Below are 18095 nucleotides of genomic sequence, written 5' to 3'. Positions count from 1 at the left end.
GCAGTTTTTCTTCAGCAATATTAAGAAAAATTAAAATCTTCTAAGGACTGAACAGTGGATGATATTTGATGAAAACATTGCAGCAAGTAAATTTGTTACAAAGAACAAAGCATTGCAAATACAAGTTCCAAGGTTTGTTTTATTTCTCTTTACAAACTTACCTGCTGCATTACAAAAACTGAATTGTCTGCTAGAGACCATTCAATTTTGGACCAGAATTTCTCAGTAAAACAGGTGTCCCACAATTGTGGCAGATAGCATATGTAAATAGGTGGTGTACGTGGCCTTTTACTCGCGAGCCATTTTAGTGCTGACACCATCTGAGAAACAAATATGCAACATCAGAAACCACTCCTGCAATGTAGAATTTTGCAAACAGAATAAATAATTTTTCAGAAATCAATTACTTCTTTAATCACAAGTTGTTCATGTACAATAGTCCAGACAAGTATGACAACATATTTCTTATAGAACGTAGGAGTATAAATACATGAATGGACACAGAAACATTTAAATAATTACTTAGCTGTTTTTTTTCCGAAGTACAACAATATGAGTATGATAAGTTAGCAAAAAGTATGATGCAAAAGTAAAGCTGATTTATTCCTTATTTTAATGGCACACACAATGATATGCAGTGATGGAAAACTCTGATAAATATATAATTCTTAATTAAATTACAAGGAGGCCATATGGTTGCCCCAGTAAATTACCTTCTAAGACATGAAATTCCACATACAACCAACAGAAATACTAAAAAGTACAAAATATTATTCTTAGCTTATTTTTCCCTCCTCGGGGAGTGAAAAGGATTGGTTGGAGAAGATTGAGAAGGAGAGACCAGTCACACAGACTGAGAGGGATTCACCTGTTGTAATGACTACTGTACTTCATCCACTGAACACCAGACGCATTGTTGCTGATGTTTAAATATTCTCAACCTCAGAGCACAAGAAAGCATCTTAGATGGTAGACAGTGCAGCGGTATTTTCATACACTGTTTAACAAACACTCATCACACAGAAACCACATATAACAATGAGTGCAACATTTTTGATACATTTGTATTCCTCACAAAAAGTCCATGTTGTCTGCAGGTGTGAAGATAAGACAGTGAAGAAAATCTGAGTTGCTTTATTTCTAAAGAAATGACCAAACTGTACTATGGTTTGATTAGAATTACTTGTTGATTGAGACTTCACATCTTGGAACTCAGTTCCTACAATCAGAGCTCACCCTACCACTGTCTGCTGTTGCAAGTGCATCACAACAAAGCATCATTTCAATTGCAGTCTATGAAGAGTGTGGTGTAAATATGTAATCTGTTATCAGTCACTGTCAGCAGTCCATATATCTGCCACCACAAGCAGCAGAAGAAATCACGTTCACGACTACATCTGTACTCTACAAACTGTGCATGGCAGAGGCTACATCCCATTGTACCAGTTATTAGATTTTTTCCCCGTTCCATTAATGTATGGAGAATGCCTCTATGCATGCAGCAATTATACTAATATTATCCTCACAATCCCTTTATGAGCAATACATTGAAGTTTGTAATATATTCCTAGAGTCATCATTAAAACAAATTCTTGAAACCTTGTTAATAGAGTTTCTCAGAACAGTTTACATCTATCTTCAAGAGTGTTCCAGTTCAGTTCCATTAATATCTAAAACACTTCCCTCAAGCACACCTGAAGTTCCTTCGACATCAGATGATGACTCTACATCCAAGATAACATGCTACGTCCTCCCTACCAAAAAGTCCTTGATCTATCCACAAATTTCACTTGATACCCCATATGATCATACTTTTGACAATAGGCATAGGTTTTTATCTCGTTTACTGAACATATATGTCTTTCTGCTTCTTTTAGTTGTCCTTTGCACTTTGGTAATCACTGTTGCCACAACTGCGTCTGTTCACTGATACCAGTTTTGGTATGGACATCCTCAAAGAGGTTAGGTCTATTTGTTGCCACTACATCAATACATTTTCATCAAAGTGGGTTTCCTTACTATCTTTCTAAGTAGTTTTCAGAGGTAGCTTTCAGTTATCACACCTGCTTCTAACAAAATTGTAATTTTTCCAATGAATTGCTGGACGATTAAAGTCTCCACCAATAATTACATTATGATTGGGGAACTTACGTCCCAGTGAACTGAGGTTTTCTCTCAAGCTTTCAGTTACATCAGGAGATGAGTCTGGTGTGCGACAGAAGGATTCAGTAATCATTTCATGTCCACCCCTTATACTGAGTCTTGCCCAGCAATCTCACATGCAGTTTCAATTTCTATGTCAGCAAATTTGAGTTTCTTGTCTACTGCAAAAAATAAACCACCTGCATATACCATTTGTCTATCCTTTCAATATACATTCAAATTTCTCCAAAAATCTCACTGCTATCAATTTCAAGTTTCAACCATCTTTCTGTACCTAGCACTATGTGAGCTCCACTGCTTTTCAGGCACTTTGTTTTGAATGCTTCAGCAGTTACGCATTAGGATTTTAATACTCTCACCTGTGGAAGGCATTTCTTTTGACCTTACACAGATGTTTTCTGGTCTGGATGGAGAGTCACCTAACCCGAAAAACTCTTGTGTACACCCCGGATACAGTCGGCTACCTAAGTAGCAGCCTCTGACATGTAGTGCACACATGACAAATTTAGGGGGACCCTACAGTTCTCAACTCAAGTCCAGGAAGTTGCAGTCTAGTTTGTCACAGAACCTCTGAAGTCTTCTGTTCCATTGTTCCAGTTGACTCAGAACCAAAGGGCAAGATCAGTTATGGGTACAATGCTGCAAATAGTGAGCTTCATTGATACTCCATGCACTGGTCTTCTAGACCTCCTCTGCCAATCGCTGGAATGAACCAAGTACGACCTAAGAGTCCTGATGACAGGCATCATTCGTTCCAATATGCACCATACTCTGCAGCTGATTGCACCCTGTTCCCTCAAGGGCTGCTGGAATAGTCTCTTCAACATGTTAAATGAGGCCCCCAGGCATACACATTGAGTGTACCCAGTGTCCTTTCCTGTCTCTTGCTGCCATTTCCCTATGGGGCACCATCATTCGCCATATGTTTGAACTGTCGATGCTTAACAGACCCCTACCCTTTGTGTTTGTCTTCTCTTGACACTGGACAAACAAGTTTCCCAAAACAGGTGGCACTAGTCCCACTGGCTCAGCTTCAGTTTCAGTGAAAGTAGCACCTCAAACTTGTCAGGGGGATCAGTACAACACCCTGAGACTGCCTGGTCCCTGTAAACCCTGCAATGGATGCATAGATCTACCACTGACACGCCAATCACAGTCAAGGAATGAGTAGTGACAGATCCTGTTTTTTCTGCAGAGCAGATAGACGTTCTACCCATTTCTGCATATGATTTCCTGTTGTTCAAATCTTAAACAATGGGTAGCTGGCAGTCACTGTAATTCAATGTGATAAATGTCAAATAGCAAGTAATTTTAATCAGCGTCTCAGGTAGAACTGGTGGGCTCAGGAAGGGCACCTAACCACATACTACCTCTAACAATTCCAAATCTGAAATAACATCCTGACCTCATGGAGGCATGAGATGAGGCCAGGAGGAGGAGGAGGAGGAGGAAATATGTTCACATCAGGATGTGCTTAAGAATTCAGTGAAACAATAATCTAACTTTTCTGCATTTAATCTCAAGGATTTTGAAGGTGGGAATTTTATTATGGGGGTGACCACATGGAGACTGACTGTAATGTCAGTATCACTTAGCTGCGAATGACTGAGGGGGTGTATGAAGTGAGTGGAGTTGTGAATATGGTGTTCATACTTACCCACATGTTCACTGTCTGTGTAGTTCACATAGCCATCAGCAGAAATTCTGTCATTCAGCCACACAGTTTTGATTGTGCATGTCAGATTGAAAGAGAAAATTATGAGGGTACTACCCTGCCCTAGGTATAAACAATTCTGTTAGCATGTCCATGCCTCTGGAAGATGGTTGGTTGGTTTAAAGGTGGGAGAAGGGACCAAACCACAAGGTCATTGGTCCCTTGTTCCTAATAAAACAATGCCACAAGTGTGGGAATAAAACGGACAAAACATATAACACAAAACGGAAAGAAAGGAAAAGACACAAGAATGAAGGGAAGGCAACTAACTCTAAAAGGAACAAAAGAGGACGAGAAAACAAGAGAGACACTAGAAACAGAAGAGAGTAAAACATGAAAGCAGATGACAATGGCTGGCCAACCACGAGAATAGAAAGAGAAAGCCAGCCACTCTGTAACATATTAAAACCTCCATCCTAAAAGCACTAGGATGGAGGACACAAAGGGACAAAGGACATGTGCTAAAACCTACATAGAAGTATAAAACCCACTCTCACGGATAAAATGTAAAACTAAAGCACCTGTGGAGGCATTGTCGCCCAACACCAAAGGCAGGGTGCTGGGAAAGTTAAAAGTCTGCCGCAGAGCAGCTAAAAGTGGGCAGTCCACCAAGAGGTGGACGACTGTCATTTGGGAGCCATAGCGACACTGGGGTGGGTCCTCGCGACAGAGTAGGTAACCATGTTTTAGCCACATATGGCCAATGCGGAGTGACTAGAGGACAACTGATTCCCTGCGAGAGGCCTGCATGGAAGACTTCCACACATCCATAGTCTCCTTAATGACACGCAGTTTGTTGTGCATGCTGTTATGCCATTCCGCCTCCCAAAGCCAGAAAACCCTGCAGTGTAAGACAGAACACAGGTCAGCTTCAGAGATGCCTATCTCCAGAAGAGGTTTCCACATCACCTCTTTGGCCAGCCTGTCGGGAAGTTCATTGCCGGGGATTCTTATGTGTCCCGGGGTCCACACAAACACCATGGAATGGCGGGACTATTCCAGGGCATAGATGGACTCCTGAATGAATGCTACCAGAGGTTGCAAGGGTAGCACTGGTCGATAGCTTGTAGGCTGCTCAATGAGTCAGTACACAGGAGAAATGACTCGCCAGGGCATGAGCGGATGTACTCAAGAGCACGAGATATGGCCGCCAGCTCTGCAGTGAAAACACAGCAGCCAACTGGCAAGGAGTGCTGCTCAATATGATGTCCTCCATGAACATATGTGAAGCCTACGTGGCCATCAGCCATTGAGTCATCGGTGTAAACCACTTCAGAGCCCCAGAACAGGTCAACAATCGAGAGGAAGTGACAGCAGAGAGCGGTGGGGTTAACGGAGTCCTTAGGGCCATTCAAAAGGTCCAGACGAAGCTGCGGCTGAGGCACACACCATTGATGCGTACATGAACGGACCGCAAGTAGAGGTGGTAAAGGGAAGGACTCCAGTTCAGAGAGAAGGGACTGCACGCAAACCACAGTTGTTAGCCCGGATCTGGGGCACCGATACAGGAGAAGGACTGCTGCAGGCGGGAAAAGGAGAGGGTAATTTGGATGCTCAGGGGAACTATGAATGTGTGCTGCATAACTGGCGAGCAGTTCCACACGTCTGATCTGCAGTGGAGGGACACCAGCCTCCACCAGTATGCTGGGCACTGGACTCGTCCTAAAAGCTCCTGTCACTAATCAAACGCCACAGTGGTGCACAGGGTCAAGTAAATGCAATGCTGAAGGCGCAGCCGAACCATAAACCACACACCCATAGTCAATTCGGGATTAGACAAGTGCTCTGTAAAGCTGCAGCCGCATACAGCGATCTGCACTCGAATTGGTGTTGCTCAGGCAACAGATGGCATTGAGGTGCTGCCAGCACCTCTGCTTAAGCTGACAAAGATGAGGAAGCCAAGTTAACCAGGCATCAGAAACCAGTCCTAGGAATTGATATGTCTCCACTATAGTGAGTGGATTGTCATTAAGGTAAAGTGTGGCTTCCAGATGAAAGGTATGAGACACTGACAGAAGTGCACAACACACGACTTTGCGGCTGAAAACTGCCCATGACTGCACCTTGTGGATGGCTCCCTGGAGGCACTGCTCAGTAACAACAGTACTGGAGCAGCAGTACGAAATGTAGAAGTCGTCTGCATACAGAGAAGGTCAGATGGAGGGCCCGACAGTTGCTGCAAGAACGTTAATGGCCACTAAAAATAGAGAGGCACTCAATACAGAGCCCCGTGGGTCTCCATTCTCCTGGATATGGATGGAACTATGGGAGTCACCAACTTGGACATGGAAAGTACGGAGCGACAGGAAGTTTTGGATAAAAATCGAGAGTGGTCTCCGGAGACCCCACTCATACAATGTGGCAAGGATTGATGTCGCCAAGTCGTGTTGTATGCTTTACGTAAGTCAAAAAAGATGGCAATCAGGTGTTTGACTGGAAAAGGCTGTTCGGATGGCAGACTCAATGGACACAAGATTATCAGTGGCAAAGCGATCCTGGTGGAAGCCGCCCTGACATGGAGCCAGCAAGCCACGACTCCAGGACGCAACCCAACTGCCGACATACCATACGTTCCAGCAGCTTGCAAAGAACGTTGGTGAGGCTGATGGATCGATAGCTATCCACATCAAGTGGGTTTTTACAGGGTTTGAGCACTGGAACGATGGTACTCTCCCGCCATTGCGATGGAAAGACACCATCGCACCAGATCTGGTTGAAGCTGACGAGAAGATGCCGCTTGTAGTCAGATGGGAGATGTTTAATCATCTGGCTGCGAATGCAATCAGGCCCATGAGCTGTGTCGGGCAATGTGCAAGGGCACTGAGGAGCACCCACTCTGTAAATGGGGTGTTATAGGATTCACTGCAGCGTGTAGTGAATGAGAGGACGTTCCCTTCCAGCCACCGTTTTAGAGTGCAAAAGGCTGGGAGGTAATTCTCTGACGCAGAGGCTCGAGCAAAGTGCTTGTGCTCGGCAATTGCGTTTGCATGTTTACGTCGGTACATAACTCGCCATTTATGGTAACACCAGGGACAGCTATTGGGGCCTGGTACCCGAAAAGATGTTTGATCTTTGCCCAGACTTGGGAAGGTAACGTGTGGCACCCAATGGTGGAGACATATCTCTCCCAACACTTCTTCTTCCGTTGTTTGATAAGGTAGCGAACACTGGCATGGAGCCATTTAAAGGCTATGAGGTGCTTCAGGGAAGGGTGCTGCTTATGTCGCTGAAGAGCTCGCTGACGCTCCTTAATTGCTTCAGCGACTTCCAATGACCACCAAGGGACTGCCTTAGGCCTTGGGCACGCTAAAGAGTGAGGGATCGCATTTTCTGATGCAGAAACAATTGCGCTAGTCACCTGCTCAACCATCATAAGGATGTTACCATGTGGGGGAGACTCAGTGGCGACAGCAGAGGTGAAAGTTCCCCATTCCACCTTCTTTAAAGCCCATCTGGGCAGGCGTCTGTGCGCCTGATGCTGGGGCAGTGACAACAAGACAGGGAAATGGTCATTACCACACAGGTTGTCATGTGCTCTCCAGTGGATAGATGGGAGAAGTCCTGGGCTGCAAATTGATAAATCAATTGCTGAGTAACTACCATGAGCCACACTGAAATGTTTGGTGGTCCCAGTATTTAAGAGGCAGGGGTCAAATTGCGACAGTAATGTTTCAACATCTCTGCCTCGACCAGTAAGCACGGGGTTATCAGAATTAAAATCTCCCAGAAGTAGGAAAGATTTAGGGAATTGATCAATCAGTGCAGCTAATACATTTAGGGGTACTGCACCATCTGCAGGAAGATATAAATTGCAGACAGTTATTTCCTGCGTCACAGCTTCAAGAGGGGTTTGATTGGGCAAATGTTCACTACAGACCAAGTTTAGGACATAAACAAAAACTCCACCTGACACTCGATTATAGTCGCTATGATTCCTGTAATATCCCTTACAGCCGCAGAGGGCAGGGGTGGAGGGAACCAGGTTTCCTGGAGGGCAATGCTGGTAGCAGGTGTAAAGCTAAACAGTTGCCATAGCTCAGCCAGGCGGTGGAAAAAACAGCCGCAATTCCACTGGAGGATGACTGGGAGGGCATGGAACATTCAAGGAGGCAGTTTACGCCTCAGAGTCACCTGCTGCCATTGATTTATTGCCTGAGCAGTCTATATCCATTGTGTCTGAGGGTCTGGCGAGACCTAGGTCCTCAGCGGACGCCAAAATCTCCACCCCATCGTCAGCCGCAGAGCTTGTAAGTAGCGGTGGTGTGGGTACCACCGCAATTTCCTTGGTCTTAGGGGTTTTCTTTTTGGATTTCTCTCACTGTTCCTAGGATTTCCCTGGCTGGGAGGACTTTACTGACTCAGTCTCTGGGACTGAGGATGAGCGTGAAGCCCTACGACCAGCTGCTTTTGGTCTCTTCAGCCACTAGCGGGTGTCGTCTTTCCCACTAGAAGAAACCTGCGAAGGGAGTGACCCAAGGGACCCCTTCCTAGCAAGAGAAGCCGCAGAAGACTTACGATTCTCCGGCTTAGAAGTGGGGACGGACGTCCCTGATGGTTGAGGGGGGGGAGGGGGGGGGGGGGGGGTTGTTGCTCCCGAAGTAGGTGGTGCAGTAGCAACAGGGAGGGAAATGCCCCCCCACCATGAAGGGGGCAGGTGTAGTCTTCCGGCTTTAAGAGGTGACCTGGGTTGGCAGAGCTGATGGTGCCACAACTGTTGTAGTGGAGGCGTAAGACAATGTCATACACACAGGATGCAGGCGTTCAAATTTTCTCTTAGCCTCAGTGTAGGTCAGTCTGTCCAGGGTCTTGTACTCTATGATTTTCCTTTCTTTCTGGAGAATCCTGCAGTCAGACGAGCAAGGCGAATGGTGCTCTCTGCAGTTGACACAGATGGGAGGTGGGGCACATGGAGTATTGGGATATGATGGGTGTCCACGATCTCGGCATGTGATGCTGGAAGTACAGTGGGAAGACATATGGCCGAACTTCCAGCACCGCATCGTGGGAGGGATATAGGGCTTTACATCACACCTGTAGACCATCACCTCGACCTTCTCGGGCAATTTATCATCCTAAGGCCAAGATGAAGGCACTGGTGGCAACCTAATTATCCTTCAGACCCCAGTGGACACACCAGATGAAACATAAACCTCACTGCTCTAAACTGGCACGCAGCTCATCATCGGACTGCAAAAGAAGGTCTCTGTGAAATGTGATACCCTGGATGATATTTAAGCTCTTATGGGGCGTGATGGTTACAGAAACATCCCCCAGCTTGTCACAAGCAAATAACTCCCGTGACGGCAGAAGACGCTGTTTTGATCAAGTCTGACCCAGATCTCATTTTCGACAAGCCTCCACCTCCTCCAACTTGTCCTGTAAGTGCTCAACAAAAAACTGAGGCTTCATCATCATGAAAGATTCCCCATCAGCTCTCTAACATACAAGGTACTGGACGGAATAAGATCCGCTGCCATCCTTAGCCTGACGTTCCTCCCATGGTGTGACCAGGGAGGGAACAATTTGGAGTCGTAATTCTGTGCATTGAATTCAGCTCGTGACTGCTTAGAGACTGCTGGTGTTTCGCCACCAGCATGAGATGATGGACTACGCTTCATCGCGTGTCATCCGCCCTGATGCCACTCACTCCGACCAAGGGTCCTCCCAACGGGTGCCACCCAGCCGCAGCGAAGGCCACCTGGCAGGATGGCCATTGCCGGGAGTCTCGATGCCCCAGGGGGATGGGCATCTACCCCTTGGCATACTAGGGGAGTTAACGGCACAGGCATCAGTGGAACGATCCCTGTGTGGTCAGGGGGCCACAACCAACAGGGTACATGGCGGCCCCATCCCAACGGACTGGCCAACGTGCTGGATATCAGTTGCAAAGAAGTCCGTGGTCATTATCGATGCAGAAATCAACACTGCATAGTGCATGGTGGAAAACGCACCTGGGAAGGTGTCCTCGCCCAAGAGATGGAGAATGGGCAGGACTGCAATGCGATGACGAGAAAGTGGACTAAGGATCTCAATGCACGATGGACACGATGCACCTTGTAAGGTGCCCTTCCCCAAGTGGCTCGCTCTTCAGGAAAATTTTGAAGAATGGAGGTCAAACCCTACAGGGGACCATCACATAAAGGCCGAAATGTGTGAAACTCCTTTTAGCTGTCTCGTACGACAGGCAGGAATACCTCGGGGCTATTCTTGCCCCTGGCCCCGCAGGGGGGCCTCTGGAAGACGGAAGAGCTATATGTTTTATGTCTGCAAAACATGTTTTTGTGTCATATTTTCTGAATCTTGTACAATCAAATAATTTTTTTTTTATTTCAACAGTTGCTCCTTTGAAATGTTCTGTAGTTCCTACAATAATGTCCTATCCTTGCAGCTCTTAACACTTGTATCAGCACTTGAAATGCCAATGGCCTTGCTGCATTGGAAAAACCAGTTCCCACCGGATTGCTGAAGTTAAGTGATGTTGAGCCCTGTTAGCAATTCAATGGGTGGCCATCTGGGTGTGTCAGATGTCACTGGCTCAGGTACACACCAGTTGCTGAAATGGCATCCAGTTGAAAAACTGTCATCAGGCTAGTGGATCACATGGCATTATTGTTGGGCCTGATGATCTACGAGTAAACCATGTGCCTGGAAACTGAAAGGTCATGGGATTAAATTCTGGTTGAAAAATCGACTATTCAGTCTCTCTTTTAACTTCTCAAAGATGTGACGAGTCACTAGATTCCATGTTAAACCAGAGATCTCCTTTCCACAGTTGGATAATTGGAGATTAGGGCACACACAAGTTGCTGAAGTGGTATCCAATTCACAAACTTGCATTAGACCACTGAGCTACATTAATTATTTAGTGCCTGAATATGATGAGCTTATGCTGTTTGGAAATAATTTAAAATTTCTACATAAACATCCAATGTTATAACTGAGATATCTACAATCATAAACATTATTAGAGATCCTCCCTAAAGTGCTATAGTGGTATGAGGGGTTTTCAATACCTCAGATCCTAACATTATGACAAATTACCTTTCTGTTCATGAAGGATCTTATCACATCAGTCTGTCTTCTTACAAGCCCACTATGTTTCAGTACACTAAAGTAACGCGTTTTGGCTTGCTTGCCGCTCACAGCATCTGGGATAGTGGCAGTTTGCAGTATATGCCATACAATGTAGTGCAGAATATAGATTTTACGTTCCTGTTCATTAGTCAAAAATGTTAATGGTATGAACTCTGCAGTGCTAGGATAAGGCCTTTTCAGCTATCCCAAAGATCTTCAAACAGTAACCACTTTCTACCAGATTAACAATACAATTCAACACACACTATTCTATAAGAGGCCTCACACTTTCCACTCTTAATATGAGGATTCAAACAAAGAATGGATGATAAACTGTAGTAATATATGTGTAATACACTGTTTTCCCCCCTCTCTGCATAAGTTTATAGTTGATACTACAGTAAAATGATTGGTCATTACTTCATTTTAAAATAAAATTGCAGTGCAGAGCAACTCATAAAGTTAAATGTGAAATGTAATCTTGAAAGGATCGTACGGTTCTAATAAAGTACTTCATGACAAATCACATAATTAAAAAACTCATGTAATGATTTGAAAATGACCATTATGATTGAAATAACCACCGATAAATTTCAGAGTGAATGCAGTTATGAAAGACAATAAAAACAGTGAAGTCAATCCTAGTTGCTGATGCTATCATGAACAACATGCCAGAATACCATACACTTTTGTTAATACCTAATCTTGTCAAAAAAGTGAAGATTTTACATTCTGCTGTGTGTTTCAGCCAAGAGAGAGAGGGTTGGGGCATGCACAAAATGAATCTTGCCTACTTACCATTTCTTTAATGCTGTTCTTAGATCTGATATTTCCTTGGAAGATATTGAAATCTGCAAGTAGTTGTCCATTTTTAATATCATGCAACCATTTCTCATTTAAACAGCTTTTCATGCTGTCAAACTGTTGGAGATCAATGATTGCCACTGGTACACGGGGTTGTGGTGACAGAGCTCTCAATAGCCTTATAAGACGTCTACAAGATTTGTCGGTGCCTTCCACAATATTTGAAAGTAAGAACAGTATTCCATTAGTTCCTCTATAATTTGCTTCAGTAGGTACTGAACCTTGAGTAGGTGCAACACCAGTAATCCTCTGAACACAAATCCCCAGTACTGTATGGAGAGCAGTTTTGACTTCAGTTTTCATTAGTACATCTGACTGCAATGAAAAAGACGAAGTTAGTTCTTTTCCATACAAACTTAAAATAAAGTATGATGACCAGAATAAACAATTAACATAAAAGATAATTGTTACAATGATAGTCACATTTTTTATTTGTCTTCTCAGTAACAGGGAGCAGTGTAATGTGGTAATCATCATAATGTTCGGCACTAAAACACAACTTTACTGACCTGCCAAGTATGTAAATCTAAGGCTGCGTTCACACTGCCAGCCGGGCCGGGCTGGGATGACGCGTACTGGCTCGGCTCGTGCCTAGCCAGCTCAGGCCGACGTGTAGTGCATTCACATTGCGCGCCGCGCCGAGCCGGGACAGCGAAATGGGGGAAAATTGACTTCTCCGATTTTCATGTTTTAAACATTCTTAGCGGTATATAAGACTTCTCCACATCGTTTTATGAACTTACGTCATGAAAAAAGAAAAAGTCTACTTTTCATTTTGCGTGATTTCTTAGTTTCGTAACGCTTCCCAACCAATTTTGAAGAAAGTATGCTGCTAAAAAATCTGATTTTTGTACACGTGGTAGTGTAACATCTTAGCTTCGTATTGAATCATTTATCTTTCCATATTTCTTAACAGTCATTGTGAAATGATGCTATTTGTCAACGTTGTGCACTTGATTTACAAATCTTGCAGTGAAAAAGTTATGTAGCAGATAGCTTACTGTTAGATCCGTTTTAGACCATACATTGTTGGGAATGAAATGTAGCTAAAAGTACCAAAAAGTTTTTGAAATGATAATGATACTGATATCTGTCTCTGGTCACAAGTAATGCGAGCTATTCAGTGGTGTCAGTGCCGTGTCCGCAAGCCACGGAGTTCGCGCGGTTACAGCTTGGTTTAGTACATATACAGGTAGAAGTGTCAGTGACATAGGTATGATAAAATTTGGTGTAAAACTAATCACGAAAACAAACTGGCGATTTGTGATACGTTTACTGCAGAAACTGAAGCGCAATTCTGTAGTCTCATTGTCTACTTTGACAGAAAAAATAATGGAGAGTCAATGAAACTACTGTAGGTCGACACAGATGTGCGTTTCATTGTTCTTCATTGGTTTCCCCCCCCTCCCCCCCCCCCCCCCTTCCTTTGCGGGCTGCGCTGCACTGTCAAGGTAATCTCCACTCTTTAGCTAAATAGCTGTTAGCTGTCAGAGGCCAAATAAATAAATTTAAAAAAATCCCCACCCTTCGACAGCTGACAAGCAAGTCAGTAGAAAACGCAGCTGCAGTCAACAGTTGCTGTGCTGTCATGTAGAACAATGTCTTCACTCATTTATTGGTACTGTTTTGACTCTGCAGTAACTCGTCGAGATTTGAAGTACAGAAGAACTAGGAGGTTATGGATTCATCCCATAAATAGCGACAGACATTTAGGAGAGTTTTTTTCTTTACATGAAGAACTTAAAAACTATCCTGAAAAATTTTATTCATATTACAGAATGAATCATAATACATTTCAGTATGTGCTGCAGAACATCCAAGACAAAATTTTGAAACAGAACACAAATTTTCGCAGAAGTATAACAGCAGAAGAAAAATTGTGTATAACGATAAGGTAAGATTCGTTAGTACACACTTTTTGGTTTGCAGTAGAACTTTGTACAGCATTCACTACCTCCAATTAATTGTAGTCATGTTTTTGTATTTTAAATTTCACAAACGCTTACCTCTGAGGGGAAGAGTGTTTCTGGGACTCCTGAGAATCATTAGTAAGTAATTAGCTTCGTCGTTTTGGGTAATGTCTTGCTGTGCCTTCAATGACGAATCGCAGAAACACTCCTTCAGAATTTTCCAACTTTTTTCTTCTTTTTTCTTCATGATGCAGCGCTTGGCAGTGGTAATGGTTCATCATGTGGAGCCACTGATGACCTCACAGAATTTCTTTTATTACCTTGTAAGATAGACGGATTGATAGGCAAAGAGTTTTGAGATAATGCCCTTTGACTTAGTGGTTCTATTTCCACTGATAAGGATCTGTACATAGCTCTTGGAATATAGGAAAATCATATGACAGAACAAAGCCCGAGTGGAATTGCATTTTAATATACTATTCCCTGGATCACATGACCTTATTTTGCCAAGTTATACAAGTTATTCTCTGTAACTGTCTCTCAGGTCTTTGCATTTCGATTTCATTATTTTAACTGAAAGAATATAGAAGGGTGCAAGAAAATGTCTCTTTAATTATTTATTGTTGTATAACTGTGAAATGACATGGACTAAGTAAATATCTACAGTGCAAACAAAACTGTAAAAACTTTGCCCAACACCACACTTGAGTAACACATTTTACGATTTTTTTTTCTCAGGTATCTGTCCACTGGCATCTCCTTTCATGCACTAGCATCATCATTCCGATTAGGAGTGTCCATCGTATCAGTGATGGTGAAAGACGTTTGTATTGCTCCCATTCATTTACCAATGCCAACTGTTTCTCGATTTAAAGAAATTGCCAGTGAAATGCATACGAGATGGGGATTTCCAAACTGTGTTGGATGAATAGACGGGAAGTACATACGTGTCCAGTGTCCTAAACTTTCTGGCAGCATGTTTTACAATTATAAACAGTATTATTCGATTGTACTCCAAGCAGTTGCTGATGCAAATTACAAATTTATAGCTGTTGATGTTGGTGCCTACGGTAAACAGTCTGATGCAGGCGTGTTTAAAGAAAGTATGTTATATAAGAAACTTACAAATGGGGAGCTGTTATTACCGCCACCAACAAGACTTGAAGGAATGTGTCAGGAACTACTGTACATTTTGGGAGATGAAGCTTACCCCTTATTAGAGAATTTGATGAGACCTTTTCCTTGCAGAAATTTGGACAATGAATAGATTCTATACAATGATGTGCATTCCAGAGCAAGAAAAGTTGTTGAATGGGCATTTGGTATAATGACCAATAAATGGAGACTACTGAGGAAGGAAATTGAAACATCCATTGACGTAGCTGATCACATAGTCAAGTGCATTTGTCTACTTCATAATATTGTCATTGACAGAGAAGGATGCAATGTTGAAGCTGAAAAGTTTTGTTACAATGCCGATATGCAGACAGCTGGAGCCACATTCAACAGAAATTCCACATTACGTTCGAAAACTGTCAGGAACATTTTTGTTGAATATTTCGTTAAAAATGCAACTTAAAATAATTAAAAAACCTTTCAAAAATAAATTTTAGAATTGAAAGTACTTAGCTATTTACTGTATTTTTGTGTATCTCATTTCACTGTAAATAAAACAAATAAAATTATAAAGGAAAATAATTTATATTTGTGCGTACTATCTGAAACACTCCTTGGTTACTTCGTTCCATAATCTGGAAACTGCATCATTACTGTCATACTAGCCGAATTTCTGATACCAAATTGATGGACACAAGTTAATGTCATGTATATGCTATTCTGCATTCATTAAAAATGGTTCAAATGGCTCTGAGCACTATGGGACTTAACTTCTGAGGTCATCAGTCCCCTAGAACTTAGAACTACTTAAACCTAACTAACCGAAGGACATCACACACATCCATGCCCGATGCAGGATTCGAACCTGCGACCGTAGCGGTCGCCCGGTTCCAGACTGTAGCGCCTAGAACCGCTCGGCCACTCCGGCCGGCGCATTCATTAAAGTAAGAACATAGCAAAAAGATGTCACAGACAACAGCTTACAGTAACGTGCCACAGCATGACTTTACAATGCATTGTCATCTGGTAGGAACACATTTCCATCCCTCAGTGACACTCGTATCTGTCTCCGTTTACAAGTAAATGCGAACTATTCAGTGGCGGCAATGCCGCGATCACTGGCAAGCTATTGTTGAAAATGCATGTAAATACAGCAGATTAAATAAATGAAATAAAAGTAATTTCGCATGTATCATTATAATAAACGTCATTTTTCCTCACTGATTATGAAATGTGAGGTAACATCTTAAAATAAAAGACGTGTGCAGTCACACTTGTGATGAAAGCAGAAGGGAGACGTGTGATGCGTGTACTGCAGAAGCTATAGTGCTGCTCCACAGGTTCACGCCTGCGGTCGGCTCGCGCCGGCAGTATTAAACGCTCGGGATGTCGCCGGCTCGGCTCCAGGAGGCTCACGCTGTGTCGGCGCGGCACGGCCGCCAGTGTGAACACCCCAATTCAAAACCATTTGTTTGATATCACATCGGGCGGCGGCCCGGCCAGGCTCGGCTCGGCTCGGCTCGGCTCGGCCCGGCCCGGCCCGGCCCGGCCGGCAGTGTGAACGCAGCCTACGGGAATTTTATGACTAAGAAATGTGTCATGACCCAAACGGGAAATTCCATGCCCAGATTTAGATGCATCGTACTAGTTCAGTTACATCCAGCTGCCACTCTCTAGTCATAGCTAGATTCAATTTTGAAAGGTCATTCCACTAAAGTGACAAGACTACTGTTTCTACAACTGTGATAAACTATAAAATGAATTAAATATCCAATACTACCCCCAGATGGGTGGCACGTCTGGCTCTTAGCGTCATTCAAGCTCTCCCGGATGAAAATACACTTTTTCCGTGTTAAGTAACAATATACCTTTCTTTGGAACAGTAAAACTTATTAATCCTTTCAATGGTTGTGGTTTTATACACCGGCGTAGAATTTCCCGGCACTTTAGAAAATGAAACTTAGGGGGAAAAAAGAGTTTTGGAAAAATGTCTGATGTGCAGCACCATGCACCATATTACGAAAGTATAAATATGAATTCCACCAAACACCGCATGTTACTTTGCAAAGAATTGAAATCAAGATTGCGATGCACTTTTGTAAGCCAGTCGTAGCTCATGTCAAGCTATCTCACCAGCCGATGACAGCGGTTATTCGGAGCATAGGACATGTGATGTCGTCAGTCAATAGCGACATCATTGTTAAGCAGCGCGAACACACAAATAGGAAAAGCAATGGTTTAAATTAATATACATAGTGTTGCTACAAGAAAAGAAGAGCTTTCACGTATAATGTTGGATTAATAAACTGCAAGAGAAGCTAAGCTTTCACACATAATGTTGATCTTTTTCGCGCGTGTTACACTTTAAGATACATCAAACATATGTGCCAGTAAAATTTTTAACAACAACATAAATGTCTGATCTTCTGGCCTCATCTGGGCTCGAAAATATTCTAAATGGTCGTCTTCGAAGATTTGATTTTTGAGTGAGAGTCAAACGCACTGTGATTTAAGAAATTCATCGGACATTCACGCACAGAGCTCATCTTGCGTAAAAGGAAATTTACTTTAGTGGAAATAACGCTTTTCAAACAACCATTTGGAAAATTTTCCTGTGACCTGTTAGAAATAGATTCGTTTCAGAAGTTGCGCCAGATGACAGATGTCATAAAAGAAACAAGACATTAGCGGATACTCCAAGAGTATGGGAACTTTGTCAACCATCTTAAAAGATAATTCGGCTTAAAATGCACATTCATATGTCCATATTCAGATATAAATTTTCTTGGAGTACCAGTACCGTATTATCTCGTGTTTGGTTCTTCATTATGGCATAATGCCATACTTGCTAGAAGATGAAACCACGAACTTGAAATGCAGCAAACAGCTGAAACTAGCCAATAGTGTGCAATTAAACACTTTGTTTCAAATAAATTGACCGCCTCAGCAGAAAAGATTAATAAAAGTCAAATTTGTTTTTTTTAAAAAAACACCCTTCATTGCACTGCAAGGCGATTAATGCTTGACTGTCAGAAAGGTGGAAACAAAATCTGAAACTAATCACAATTTTAGCCTTCCATAATTATGTGAATGAATTTTAATTCACTTGATAGCTGCCGGTCACAGAAATCTGTTTTGTTTTGATTTGACGTGAGAGCAATAAACGAAGAGAAAACAACAAAATCAATAAACGTGAACACGGGTCACGTGAAGACTACCAGCTCCCCGCTACAACTCAGACTGCTCTGTGTATC

At 42.9% G+C, this 18095-nt stretch overlaps 1 protein-coding gene across 3 annotated transcripts in view; it reads right to left on the bottom strand.

The window, feature by feature from the left end:
- Nucleotides 1-18095, bottom strand: part of LOC124711389 (germinal-center associated nuclear protein) — a 294702-nt gene that overhangs the window by 95987 nt on the left and 180620 nt on the right. For all 3 annotated transcript variants that reach the window (XM_047241452.1, XM_047241443.1, XM_047241459.1), the window contains 2 exons: nucleotides 11750-12130; nucleotides 162-320 (listed from right to left, as the gene is read on the bottom strand). In XM_047241452.1, the coding sequence (XP_047097408.1) occupies nucleotides 162-320; nucleotides 11750-12130 (540 nt within the window). The remainder of the gene's footprint in view (nucleotides 1-161; nucleotides 321-11749; nucleotides 12131-18095) is intronic.

The sequence above is a fragment of the Schistocerca piceifrons genome, chromosome 1 (assembly GCF_021461385.2).
Source record: "Schistocerca piceifrons isolate TAMUIC-IGC-003096 chromosome 1, iqSchPice1.1, whole genome shotgun sequence".
Classification (NCBI taxonomy): Eukaryota; Metazoa; Arthropoda; class Insecta; order Orthoptera; family Acrididae; genus Schistocerca; species Schistocerca piceifrons.
The sequence above is the reverse complement of the archived record's forward strand: the minus strand, read 5'-3'. Positions and strand labels throughout refer to the sequence as shown.